The sequence below is a fragment of the Curcuma longa genome, chromosome 14 (assembly GCF_044706935.1).
Source record: "Curcuma longa cultivar G26 ecotype Majalengka, Jawa Barat chromosome 14, ITB_CL_G26_1.1, whole genome shotgun sequence".
Classification (NCBI taxonomy): domain Eukaryota; kingdom Viridiplantae; phylum Streptophyta; class Magnoliopsida; order Zingiberales; family Zingiberaceae; genus Curcuma; species Curcuma longa.
The window spans coordinates 6,620,650-6,634,961 of NC_133874.1; the positions used below are offsets into that span (position 1 = coordinate 6,620,650).

The window sequence follows — 14,312 nt, forward strand, 5'->3', positions numbered from 1 at the left end:
TCTGATCGTGACTCTTCGCGATCCAACGCTCCAGATCGCATCACAAGCGATCCATCACACCTCTTTTGATCGACGGTTGCCATCTGCCTGCCCAATCAACAACACAGTCACCTCTACTTGCCCACGCGGATGCCACACAGGCAATGCCACGTCACATGCGCGCCCGACACGTCACCCGAGTGCCACGCAGGCACTGCAATGTCACCCGGAGCAATAATTTAAGCTCCTCAATGCTCCTCGCGACGACGCGTAAGTGCGAAGTGCAAAGTGCGCCTACAAAGCGCCCATTGCGCACATGCGCACGTGCGCACGTGGCGGGTGGCGGGCTCACAGGTGCGAGCACCAGCTCGCCAGATGTACTGGATGATTGTATTTGGATTTGATTAATCTACCGTTTTCTATGATATAACTGTCTATTGCTTTGTGGATTTATGCTTGTGATGAATGATAAATTGTGTGTATGAATCCATGAAGGTAGGAATTGATTATGAATTGAGGAATCATTAGGCCGTACACCGGGGCGCTTCGTGACAGGGAGAATGCCTTGAACCGGGCGAGTTTCTGAGGGGTTTCTTGATGCATAGTTAATTCTTATGAGGGATAGTTAGCGGTCATTCGTTGTTAGAGAGAGGTCCGTAAAAAGATATCCTGTGACAGGGGATAAGGTTCTTTTAGTACTCCGGGGCGCCTGAGTGACACGGGAATGCCTTAAACCGGGCTTCTAGAACCATCTCAAACCAACATCGAGTGACGTAAGAACACCAATGCTTTATTCCGAGGATACCTGACGAGGTCGAATTGGATAAATTGGTTAACATCCCTACAATTGAACAATTATTGAGGAAAGGTAGAGGATCCAAGTCAATCAATCCATACTCTGAGGAGTCCGAAGTTCTAGGATCGTTTCACAACCAAGTGTCACAGTCGATTCCTTTCTTCGAATTCTAGGATAAAGTACTTTAGAACACTCTCATCTCCCCCACACAACTCATGCTCAATATTCTCTCCACCTTTTTGTGGTAGATCTAGTAAGTAATTCCACGGTCCCTGTGGATTCGATCTTTTTATTACTTGACGACATTCCGTATACTTGCGGAACGCTATCAAAAAGCAATTGGACTATAGTATGCTGTCATATGTATGATGATGCTATTGCCTTTTAGTTTAATCAACAAAAATTTTTGCTAGATAAAATACTCATACAATTATGCAACCCATAACAAGCACTTATCTTATTTCTATATTACATACAAAAAATACATAAATCTTTGTACGATCTTTCGCAAGTGGCTCTGATAACACTATAGGGAATCCTATGCGACAAAATAACAAAATTTGTAACAAAAAATAGGATCCCTTCCGTGATCCATGTGAAAAATTCGTACAAGTTTAGATCTATGAAATCCTATCTAATAGGGTATACATTTGTTGCGTGCCCTTCGTTTATCCCGCTCGTCTTCGGTTCACCGGATCTCTTGCACGTTCAAACATCAGTGCCTCTATGCGTATCCACATAAACACGATCTCAAGCTTCGGAGGAGAATCACCTTTTGTGGTGTTAGCCACATAAGGTGATTCGGCCAAAACAAAGAGGAGGAAGAAGAAAAAGGATGTTAGGCCAAGAGGGAGAAAAAAGCTCAAATGGCTTGTCTTCTTTCAAAAATGCAAGAAAAACCTTTTATATTCATCTCATGAATATGAAAGATTTTTGCGTCTTTAGCTTTCCCATATTAAAATCAATTAAAATCTAAATGGAGCACATATTTCTCATGTTGGCTCTTCATCTTTTCTTCATCTATGAAGAGAAAAATCATTGGTCTTCCTCTATAATTAATTCATTAAATATTTTAATAAATTAATATCTCATTCAAATTTGGTTGAGTCTAATTTAAATGAATTTAACTCAAATTAGACTTAATCTCATAATTCAATTGAATTTACTTGAGTCTAACTCAATTAATCCAATTCGAATCATATTTTAATCAAACTAAATCAATCAATCTCTGAAGCATCATGTCCTTTATGTGTGATCCAATAGGTTCTCGTAACATTGGTAATGTATCTAACCGCTTTAGATACATAAGCAATCAGTGATATCTAGCAATGCATCATTATTACCCAAGTGACGAGAAAATCGAAATCCAACTAACCTTTCCGTCACTACTATAATGTTTAATTTGACCTTGTTTTTCTATCCTCGATATCTAAATTGATCAATGAGGTATAGATCGTGTCATTCTCGATATCAATCTTTGTGTTTTTTAATCCCCAAGTAGACTCACTCAAACAAATGAGTTCAATATTTCATATTGACTTATTTGAGCATTACCATGCATTTCATGATCCTACTCTATCAAAAAGTCGCAAAATATCACTTTCGTTATATGAAAAAGATAGATCTCCTCTACATCACTTAGAAAGGTCAAGCAAATTTTTCATTGTAGATAATGTGATGCAAGAGATAAACCGATAAGACTAGAAGAGTCAAGGAGAGATGTCCATTTGCGATGCGAAGGAAAGGGAAGGGAAGGCTGGATTTCATTGAAAAACCCACAGACAGAGGTATTATGTCCACGATACCGACAATTTTGATTTATGAATGTCAAAGACCAAATTGTCCCTAAATATGGTTCGATAAGAAATGCCAACCATATACATTTGGAGTAGATTTGTGAGGTAGGGGGGCTCTTTTTTCTTCTGAATAATTATACATCGTGCCTAGATATGGTTCAATAATATAAAAGGCTTTCATCTGCAGTCTGCACGAGTCCATCTGGCATTGCATCACAGATTTGAAATTTGCAAACCTGCAAATCGAATTGTCGCATAAAAAAGTGTTGCTGAACACAAGCACAGGCATAAGCAGGAGCAGGAGCCGGAACAGGAGATAGTATAATACCAAGTTGTTTGGCGTTAACAATGCTTGGACATGCAGCAGGAGCCGGAGAGCTCTCGTCCAAGAACTTATCCATGCTGTTTGGATCGCCCCAAATTGGGTATCCTTTAATCTTTCCCTGCATGCAAAAACACATTGGCACAAGGACAATCTCCTACGCAATTCTCTGGTTTTGTGTTTTGGTTTAACTGGTCAGCAAAAGTGTAAAATTAAAGGACGTGCTGATCTTACAAGAACATTTAAAGCGGCGAGGGTGGCCATTCCTTCACGCGTCCACTGCATCAGAAGAAAGAAAATTAAATCCTGTCTGGCTGCTCAAATTTCTTGAACTAAGTTTCAATCTATGGCACAATGAGACCTTCGAGGCAGAAGCAATGTGTGGCACAACAACTGCATTTTTCTGCTCAGCAAGACCAGGTTTCATCAATGGTTCATCCTGTGCACAACCGATTCCAATTTAGTTCAGTTGACAACGTCATCAATCTTGAGCCAACTGACTTTTGCATTGCATAATTACCTCAAAAACATCAAGACCGGCCCGGAACATAGGGTTCGCTTTCAGATGTTCAACCAAAGCAGCTTCATCAATCACCGGTCCTCGGCTTGCATTCACCAGAACTGCTTCCTGCAGTCAGAGCCATTCTAGTTCACTATATTTAATTTACAGAAAATACAACACAAGGTTCACCTTCTTCATGATACCCAGTCTCTCTTTGTTTATGAGGTGATATGTAGTCTTGTCCAGCACAGGATGAAGACTTATCTGCAAATTGAATGGACTCAATTAGTTCCACCTATATGTATCAAGTGATCATGTATTCAAGATAAAGCACTAATCTGCCATGCTGTGTATCATTTGAGCAAGATAAAGTAGAAAATTAGTTAGGGAGTGAACATGGGAAAGAATGTGAAGATGCATCAATTCTTACCACATCGGCTTCTCTAAGCACATCTTCCATGGTAGCAGCTCTTTTCCATGTAACAGGTTGTTCACCATTTGCTTGTAGGAACTGTCCGTATGCTGAACATCAAAACCAAAGATGGCAACTTCTTCACAGTCAAGTTCAAATCATATTAAAAAACAGGTACAAGGTGATGACGACATGCCTGTCACGAACTTCTCTAGCCTTGTGGCCTGATACAGATCATAGTATATGAGGTTCATCTTGAAACCCTCAATCTGTCCAAATAAAAACAAATCAAACCATGCTTAAATACATTCATGTTTGCATCACAATGCAATTCAGAAATCTCATCTGACGCTAGCTGGATACATACAAGTGCATGAGATGCAGCCACAAGTCATGGATAAAAGGCACTAAAGAATTACCATCATCCTAGCATATGCAGACCCGATACGACCAGCTCCAATCACTCCCACTGTCTGCCCTTTGAGTAAGTTTCCAACAAACCTGTGCTAAGCCATATGGTCATGTTAGGATTCATGTTTTATTTAAAGAAGAAATACTTGCCTTCACACATTCCATTAAAAAAGCCCTAAACAGTATGAACATATTGAGATTCAAGCTTCATTTAAAAAAGAAAGATTTGAGATTATATACTTGATCAACTCTGAGCCTTATGATCATGTAAAGATTCATGTTGCATCTAAGCAAGAAAGATTTAACTTTATAAAGTTCATCAAAGTGCACACCGTACCATATGATTATGTTAAGATTCATGTTTCCTATTGAAAGGGAAATCTTTCAGTATAAACAACTTTTCCAAAGCACTGAAATATCATAAGTATTAACAAGAGCGTACAAATGAGGAAGCCATCCGTCATATAAGCCAGCTCTCATGAACTGATCTGCTTCAACTATTCTTCTAGCAGCTGTTACTGAAAGCGCAGCAGCTAATTCAGCAGTGGTCTCTGTCAGAACTCCCTACGACATGGAAAAGCACCATTCCTCCTTTAGAAATTAGAAATTCTACAAGGAAAATTTTGAATCCCAAAGTAACTCCAACTTGATCCTCCTAAAATATCTATACATAATCATCATCGGCGAACTCACAGGGGTGTTCCCAACAGCAACTCCGTATTTGTTAGCCGCACTGACATCGACATTATTGTACCCAACAGCCATGTTACTGAAAGCGGTTCCTCCGGCTCTCTTCAGAGCAGAGAACAACACCTCACCCCAGTCCTCCGTTAACTGCATGTGGCACACCAAGGTTATCCCAATCGATGAAGTAGCAAAAAGATAATTGCATAGCACAATATACTTGCCTGTCCAATTACTCCGTCGCACCGATCGCTGATCAGAGCAAGAATGTCATCCACCGATAGTATAGTTTTCTCCTCAGTGCATATCTATGAAGACGAAGAGTGAGGATAGATAAGGTTGCGCGGATCAAGATATAGAGGCAGATATATACAAGTACCTCGACGCGGCAGTCTTGGTCGGTCAAGAGACGAATCCACCGATCTCCGGGCATGGATTTGGTACTCACAACTCTGTACTTCCCGTTAGGGTTCCACACTTGGATCGATATTGGCTTCGCCATTTTTTAGTCTGGACGGAGCTAGCAGTGGGTTTGTTTCCTCTAGGGATAAGAGGTTTTGTAGACTGCAACCATCTCTTATCCGGTTTCGATTCCTTCTTTTTCTTTCGATTTTTATTTTCTTTTTTCTTGTTTATTTTGTATTTATTTTTGGTTGGAGCATATTGATTCACGCCCTTTTGAGATAAGAGAATATAAAGAATATGCAGAAGATCAGAAGAGGGTTTTCTTTTCATCAAACGCATCATTCTTTTAAAAATTATTAAAAGAGTATTATATTTTTATTTCTTTTTCAAAGTGATAATTTCTTTTATTTTATTAAAAAAATTCTTTTTTTTTTTTTTTCTTTTTCTTCATTTTATTAGCTATTAAAAAACAAACAAAAAATAGTAAAAAAATTATTCTATTTTTCTTTTTTATTTTATTTTCTTTCTTTTTCTTTTTTTCTCTTCTAATCAGCAATTTAAAATCATTAATTAAAAAAATAAAAACATTAGTACCACGGACTTTATATAAAATTCCAAGGTGATTTTTTTATTTTTTTAGTTTTTAATTTTATTAAAAATTTATTTTTTATTTTTCTTTTTTACTTACTACTTTTTATTTTTATTTTCTTTTACATGTTTTTTCTTCTTCTAATTATCTATTAAAAAACCAAAATATAAATAGTTTTTATTTTTTATTAAGATTTCTTTATTTTTTATACTAGATTACATTGATTAATCTTGAGATAGACTGTTCGATCTCATATTTCGATTATAAAATAAATTTAAAAAATAAGATGACTATTGAAATGACAATCTAATATCATCAATTATTCTTAATCTATAAATAAGATGTTATTAAAATAATTTTAAAAGAAAAATATCAGACATGGATGTAGATCCGACCACGATTTGAAACTTTCTTACAGGTCGATCCTTAATATTAACCATCCAAGATGATTATGATTTACAATTCTGTATCGCCAATTCACAAGTTCACTACAGTTCATCATGGTTCAAGATTTTATATATATATATATATAAAAGCTTGGTAGTCGGCAGCAACACTTCATTGGAAGGTATGCTCTGGCAGCAATACAACAGCCCCGCCTGTTGGAAATAATTTCCAGTCGGATTACTAGTGTCGGCAAACCAATTGGGAGTGTTGGTGCAAAGAGCACTAGGTCTGACTCTCAAGTTTCGATGTTTGACAATACACCTATGTCGGGTTTGTTTGACAAAGTATTTATCCAAACAGGATTTAATATTTGAATGTGAGTGAAATCTAGTTAGGTCAAGGTTGATGATGCTTCTGTAAGAGTACGGGTGTCGTAAATAATAAAAAGATATCGAACCATAAAAATCATGAAATTTATCACTACACTAGCACAAAGAGAGTTTTCGAACATACGAGTTTGGTGTTAGGGAGAGAAAAAGGGAGAACTGAAGTACCTAAACCTCGATCGAAAGGAATCAACTAGATGACAAGTTTGGGAAATTATCCTGATATTTCAAATTCCTCGAGACTATGGTTGATTGATCATGGATGCCTTACTATTCCTCAATGTTTATATCAATGCAAAAATTCTAACCAAGCTATCCAAATAGACCTCGTCAGACTTCATTAGAATTCAATTGTTATCCTCTAATACTATGACTACTAGTCGGAGATGACATCCAATAGTCCGGTTAAGGTTTACCTTCTATCACAAAGCGCCCCGGTCATACATATCAAATATTCCTACCCTCTATCACCAAGTACTCCTATTAATGACCTCTTCCTAGGTATCAATAGCGATTAGTTATCCCTCATGAGAATTTGTTACAGTTTAAAGATTTCCTTGGAAAGTCCGATTAAGGTTTGCTTTCTGTAACAAGGCACTTCGGTCATACGATCGTAAGATTTTCTATAAACCATAATTCACTCCCATCCACATGAATTTAAACTTTTACAAACATATCACCAATCGCACACAAGGCACAATCCACATAGCAAATCATAAACATATCATAGAAGATAGCAAATAGCAAATCCATTAAACACAATCATTTCTTACATCTCAATTCCTCTTACATCCTAGAATATAGGGATCTACTCCATGACAGAGGAAATACAACTCGAAGAAGAAGAAGAATTCATCTTTGTTCCTAGATCTAGAAGAGAAAAGGAGAAAGACTTATCAATGGGTGCGGATCTCCTCGAATCAAAATCTCCTCGTCGGCGGTGGATGGAAATGGCTGAGTAGCCCCGGAGGAAAGGATGAGTCACTAAATTCTACTCTGAAACATGGTTCCGACGTCCTTTGTTCACCTCTTACGGCCCCCCTTATTCAAGGTTTCAAGAGATGCTTATATAGGCCCTAGGAGCGACACGGTCGTAACTCGTGGCATGGCCTGGACGTTCGGTTGTGGCTTTCACGGGCACGACCGTGCCTTGTAGGCACAGCCTGTGGGGTGGTTCCTTTTGTTTTGGGGGCACGACCCATAGTCTCCTTGTTTCTAAGTTGAGGGCACGACCATGCCTTTTGGCACGACCTGGAGCAGCTGCTATTCTATATGGAAGGCATGACCATGTCTGGGAGGCACGGCTGCTGTTAAGGACTCTGACAGGAAACATAGCATGGCTTTGAAGGACACGGTCGTGTCTTGGCTTGCTTGGCTGATGAAGCACTGCCGTGCCTTGAGGCACGACCCTGTCTTGGACTTTTGTTGTTCTTCCTTCGTTTAGCCTTATTTCACACCGATTTTCATCCTACAGATGTAAAAGTACGAGAGCAGACCTCTGAACTAGAAAATATAGAAAATATACCTAATGCACGAATAAAGGGTATGATAAATACAGAGTATCATCATGAAATGCGTAAAGATATGCAATAAAAGTAGTAGAAATATATGTATACCATACACACATCACACCCCCAGACTTGAACTTTTGCTTGTCCTCAAGTAAAAACTTGCATATATATTCAAGTAAAAACACATAGCAACATCATAATACTTAGCACATCAATCGAATCCTATCATAGCACAACAATGGTGAGAACGACACTGAAATTGTTAAGATAAGGCCTAAGAATAAGTTCTTTGTGCTCAGTGCAAAAAGTGGCATTGGTCCATTTGGTATCAAAACCTTACTTAAAGTCAAGTCGTCATGCTACCGTGCTCCTAAATATTCTCAGCCTTAGACACCTACCATAGGCTAGGGTCATCCCTTCTATTGCACAAGGTCTCAAATGATTACCTCAAGATCAAGAGAAACATAACAATTATTTCTCCAATAATCCTTACCGGTCTTAAAGGGGTAATTTATAAGTTTTCACTCATGATACTAATTTTTATCCCTTTTTTATGTTTTATTTGCAGATGTTTTGAAATTAGAGAAGCATTTGAGTTTGAAGCATTGCTTTATTTAGGGGTTTAAAATTTTTTCAAATGAGTTGACATAACTTGAGTTAGTTAAGTAACCAAAATGCAATGGAAGGTTACCTTGGAAACACTAATACTAGTCCGATCTTATAAATCATGACTAATTTCAGAATTTATCAACCTCCAAGATTAGGCAATAGTGTAAGAGATCCTTAGATTAGGTCATGTCTCAACTCTCTCAAGATATACTAGCTCACTTTCTATTATGGTAGATAGGAAAAGATATAGTACTCAGAATACTAGCTACAAGTATCAAAACCATCATCTAAAATAAACGTGCTAACGTTTTTACAAAAGGGCAAACTCCTATCAAGATATTTTTGGTGATTCTTGACATGCTATCTATCATGAACTACTAAAATAAATTTCAAAGTAAATTTCAAAGAAAATTACTAAACTAAAATTTAAAATAAAATGTAGTTTATTTATGTACAATGCTTACCTCCCCTAAACTTAGCTCATTCATTCTCCTGCTGAAATACTTCGATATCTTGCCAGATCTGAGGGGAAAAGCAAAGAGAAAGAAAAAAGGGAAAGAAAATGGGGGTTTGCGAGTGGATTTGGGAGAAGTTATGAAGAAGAAGGGAAAGAAGAAAGAGGAGTGGATTTGGGAGAAGTTGCAAGAGAGATTTGGATGAGAAAAGATGAAGTTTTGGGGGTACACAGCCTTGGTTTGGGAACGCACGATCGTGCATTTTTTTTTGAAGATAGCAAGGCACAGCTATGCCTGGAGACACGGCCTGCAAAAGATGACGTTCTGTGGAGATGGCACGACCGTGCCAATTTGGCACGGCCGGTTATATATGATTTCTAATAAAAACCCTTGTTTAACATTTATCTAGTGTAGGGCTTATTGTAATTCATTGCATATGATCTACTTTATCACATCTTATTTCTTTATTATTACATGTTTCTACTCCTTTTGCTCGGAGGTCTACTCTTTGTATGTTTTTGATTGACAGGATGTGATTCAAAGCTAAAACGATGCATATTTGATGGTGGAGCAAGAAGTGGAGAAAAGAGACTCACACTGGCCATGCTCGTCATCACGGGCGGGTCTCTTACGCAGCAAACACAAAGAAATGGAGGAAAAGGAACAACTAAGCAAAACACGGCCGTGTTTTCTATTTGGACAGTTTTGCAGACTTAAAGTAAAATAGACATAACTTTCAGCTCAGATTGACCCATGGGTCGTGCCACCTACCAAAAATGAAGATAACTTCGAGATCTACAACTTTACTTCAGGGTGTATAGAATGATTCCTTCTCTAGGTCGTACTAAATAGCACGGTCGTGCCTCCTAACCACGGCCACGCTGCGGGTTCGGTCCAAATTGCAGATCAAACTTTGAACCATCATAACTTTCGGCTCAGATGGAGTTACGAGCCGGTCCACCCACCAAATTGAAGATAATTTAATGCTCTACAATTTTAGTTTAGAGTTCAGTTAAAGAAAACTGAGTTTATTGGGTGAAAAACTCATTGAGGCGGAGCCCTGTAAACTAGGAAAAATCTGGACAGTTTTTTACCGAGTTTTTTGGCCGACCATGTCGCAATTGGAGCCTATAAATACTTCTTTTTGCAACCCTTTTGGGGCATCGGAGGAGGATCTAAGGGAAACCCCAAGCCCTTGGCTTGGGGGCGGCGCCTCCCCTCTCCGAGGGAGGCCCTGAACGCTTCACCTTCGTCGATCCGCCTCGCCAATCCATCTTCACCGATCCATCCTACTCCGGAACAAGAAGGCTTTCCAAGGATTGCCTGAGCATCAAGATAAGTTTTTCCTTCTCTTGTGGATAATGATTTTCGTGCTTTCTTATTGTAGCCTTCTCGTAATGGAGTTGATCTTTGAGTTTAGGATATAGAGATGAACATTAATATAATGATGGTGATATAAGAACTAGTTCATGTTAATTTTCCTATTCTATGACATGTTTACACTTGTTTCATATATTGTGTGTTGTAAACATGTTTGATAATATTATTTTATAAGCATATGTACATGATTGTGAGGGGTTTATTATCGTGTAGGGAGATCTTAGAATTGTATGACCGGGGTGCCTTGTGATAGGAGGTGAACCTTTAACCGGACTTTCTGATGAGATTCTTGTATGGTGGTAAACTCCCATAGGGGATAGCTAACGACTATTGATGACTAGGGAGAGGTCCTTAATTGGGTACTCGATGACAGAGGATAGGATACATAGTAGTATTGCTGGGGTGCCCGGTGACAACAAGAGAGCTATAGAACCAGACTATCTAGGTATCATCTCGAACTAGTAGTCATAGCATTAGATGGTCATGATTTATTTCCGACAAAGCCTGATGAGGTCAAGTTAGTATCTTGGTTAGAATCCCCATAAGGTGGTAAATATTGAGAGTAAGAGAGTGAACATGGATTAGGGACATTACCTAGCATAGATGTGAACCCGAAATCCTAGGCTCATCCATCTTATTCCATAAATCCCCAAGCCAATCTCTCTCTCTCTCTCTCCCTTCTCTCTCTCTCTACCCAGTCCACAACTCTCAATCATTTTATTTCTTTTGGAGTTTAGACCCGATCTCTCTCTCTCAGTCCACAACTCTCAACTACCTCAGTCCACAACTCTCAACCATTTTATTTCGATACTTTTTATTACTTCATATTCTTGGAGCTTTAGATATTTTTATTTCTTTTCATAAAGCTTTCTTATTACCCCGACGGTGCGGGTTCTTCCATTAGCAAAGAAGAGGATTGGTACAATAGCTTCTTTTTTGACTGGATATCATCCAACCTGCAACATCATTCCTTCTCTGGAAGGTATGTATTGGAGTCCAACGAGAGGTTGAAAATTACCCTTTTGTTTCCCACTTCCAGGGACAACTTGTGATTCTTCACGTCAAATCAGAATTGATGGATCTTCTTCCATGTCAAGCACAACAAAGTCGGTAGGAACAGTGAATCCTACAACTTCTATCGGCACATCCTCCACTATGCCTATCAGATATTTATAAGAATGATCTGCTAGCTGGATGGCCATGGTGGTGAGTTTGAAATCTATATATCCATATTTTTCACTTGTCGAATAGGGGATTATACTGACACTTACTCCTAAGTCACAGAATGCCCTACCAATAGAAAGCGTACCTATCTTGCATGGTATGGTAAAGCTTCCTAGATCTTTGAGTTTGGGAGGAAGTTTGTTGTTTAGAATTATTACATTAACTTCCTCCGTTATAGCCACAGTATTCTTGGCCTCTGTTATATTTTTGGTGGACATTAGCCCCTTGATGAACTTGGCAAATTTAGACATTTCAACAAGAGCGTCGAGAAGGGGAATATTCAGAGTGATGTCTTTGACTCAGTTGTATAGTTTCTCGAACTCAGCATCCTTTTGTTTGTATATGAGCCTTTAAGGAAAAGGTATATTATGTGCTAGAGTCTTCTTTGATGGTTCCTCAGTGGGCATAGCGGTCTCAACTTCCTCCAGTTTATCTTCAACAATCGGTGTAAAGGAAGGAGGTTGCTCGGGGACTGATGTGCATGAAATACCCTTCCAAAGGAGCAATCCCTTGAGGTTCCTTGCCCTTCAAGATCCGTCGGCTTATCAGCTCAATAGCCTTGCAGTGCTCCATAGGGTTGAAGTTTGACTTTCCTGGAAGCGCACCCACTTGTCGCCATGAAAGAAAAGAACTGAGTTGTGTCATTTGCATTTCTTGCATCTTCAATCTCTTGTCATGGTCATCTATTCATATATAAATTCGTTGCTTGATGGATGACATCGAGTATAGGAAGGAGCTCCCTTCAGTCCAAACTTGTGAATATACATTTGGTAGTACAAAATTTTATAATTACAGATTTGGTTTAATCTGGTAATTATTATGTTATTACTTAAGTTTGATGGATTATACTTTTTCACATTCATCTGTGTTTATAGTGGATTTATTCTCATAAATTTTACATATTTTAATTGTCTTTCTAGTGTTTTGTACATTTTCTGATTATTCAACATAAATCATGCATGCTTCGATGAATTCTGTGATGATGTGGCAGTCATATGTATTGTGGTAGCATAATCAATCCTGTAAAAGAGTAAAAGATCATACCCCGCCGACTACGGATATATCTTACACGATCTATCATGCAGTTAGATAAGTCCATAAGAGAGTCAGGATGGTGAAATCCCTAATAATAATTATATCTAATAAAATATTTAAAATATATTATAACATATAAATTATTAAATTTATATAAAATAATTAATTAAATACTTTAAATTCAATTTGAGAAATATTATATAAATATATAAATGAATGGGGTATGAAAAAGTGTAATTAGATTGGAATATATATATAATATAATTAAAATTTACAATTAATTTTTTTATATTATTTAAAATCTAAGTATCTAATTTTATAAAATCTCCCATTAAATCTTTCATATTCTTAAGTCAATTAAGCAATTGAGCAATACGTCAATTTAATTATAAATTTATTTTAAGCTTTTTATTAAATATATATTTATAATTACTTATAATTATATTATTTATAATATCATGAAAATAAAAAATAATAGTAATGATCTAAAATAATAGTAATGATCTCCCATTAAATCCAAAAATAGTAATGATCTAAAATAATTTAATTTTTTATTTGGTCGGATAAAATATATCATTGAAATTACTAAAGCGGGCTAACGAATCGGAGCCCGATAACAATATCCATCCCCGATAAAACTATCGACGAGCGAATCATTTTCTGGAGAATTCGGAGCGGCTCGCTTCGGCAATGGCGGCGACCGACGGCGTCCCCGTTCGATGCCAGAGGATCGGGTGTGATGCCATGTTCACCGAGCAAGATAACGTCGACGGATCCTGCCGATACCATGATTCTGTAAGAAACCTCTTTCCCCGATCATTCTTTCCTATTTGTTCCTGGTGACGCAGAATCGTTCAGGATGAGTGCGTTTTTCTCGAGATCGTGGTCCTTTTAATCTTCTATCTGAATTTGTTTGTCTAGGGCAAACGATTTCTCTTGTTGCTAAGACCTTTATAAGTCATAGCTTTTGTTCTCGTCACTTGGACATTCATTTTTGTTCCTTTTTTGATAATAGTTGAACTTTTTCACTGTTCCTATGGTCAAAACTATCATAGTCAATTGGGATGCTTGGAGGTGCTTGCAAAATCAGTTATTTCTATTATCAAAATCTCATATTTTGCTTCATTGCTAGTCACTAAAAATTGGATTTTTAATGGTTTTCCCCACAGAATAGACCTCTAGGATGATCACCACCAATCCTGTTGCTCCTGTATTCCTAATAGCCGACCTATCTACATATAGCACCCATATTTGTGTTTGTTCAAATTCCTCCATCAGATCTATCAGTTCTGCATATCCGATCTTTCTTATGGGCATAGACTGAATTGTTCGTGGAGCGGCAATGTTTAATTCTTATCATTTATTTTCATAATTCCTTTGAATTGTAGGGCATTCGACGGTATCCCTTTGGACCTCTCATTACAAGTAG

General features: G+C 37.8%; 1 protein-coding gene across 1 annotated transcript; it reads right to left on the bottom strand.

Moving 5' to 3' along the window:
* Window positions 1-2,565: 2,565 nt before the first annotated feature.
* Window positions 2,566-5,454, bottom strand: LOC141845006 (glycerate dehydrogenase-like). The gene is made up of 13 exons (XM_074733005.1): window positions 5,282-5,454; window positions 5,127-5,210; window positions 4,912-5,052; window positions 4,661-4,782; window positions 4,227-4,308; window positions 4,004-4,076; window positions 3,826-3,917; window positions 3,585-3,659; window positions 3,414-3,521; window positions 3,255-3,332; window positions 3,128-3,172; window positions 2,900-3,014; window positions 2,566-2,807 (listed from the first exon to the last, which is right to left on the bottom strand). Exons 1-13 carry the CDS (start codon window positions 5,402-5,404, stop codon window positions 2,785-2,787), a joined length of 1,161 nt encoding a protein of 386 aa, XP_074589106.1. The 5' UTR covers window positions 5,405-5,454; the 3' UTR covers window positions 2,566-2,784.
* Window positions 5,455-14,312: the final 8,858 nt, after the last annotated feature.

Coding starts and splice junctions, on each gene's coding strand:
- LOC141845006 (XM_074733005.1), bottom strand. CDS start 5,404: ATGGCGAAGCCAATATCGATCCAAGTGTGGAACCCTAACGGGAAGTAC. Junction 5,211..5,281: donor ACCAAGACTGCCGCGTCGAG/GTACTTGTATAT, acceptor TCGTCTTCATAG/ATATGCACTGAGGAGAAAAC. Junction 4,783..4,911: donor TTGCTGTTGGGAACACCCCT/GTGAGTTCGCCG, acceptor TCCATGTCGTAG/GGAGTTCTGACAGAGACCAC.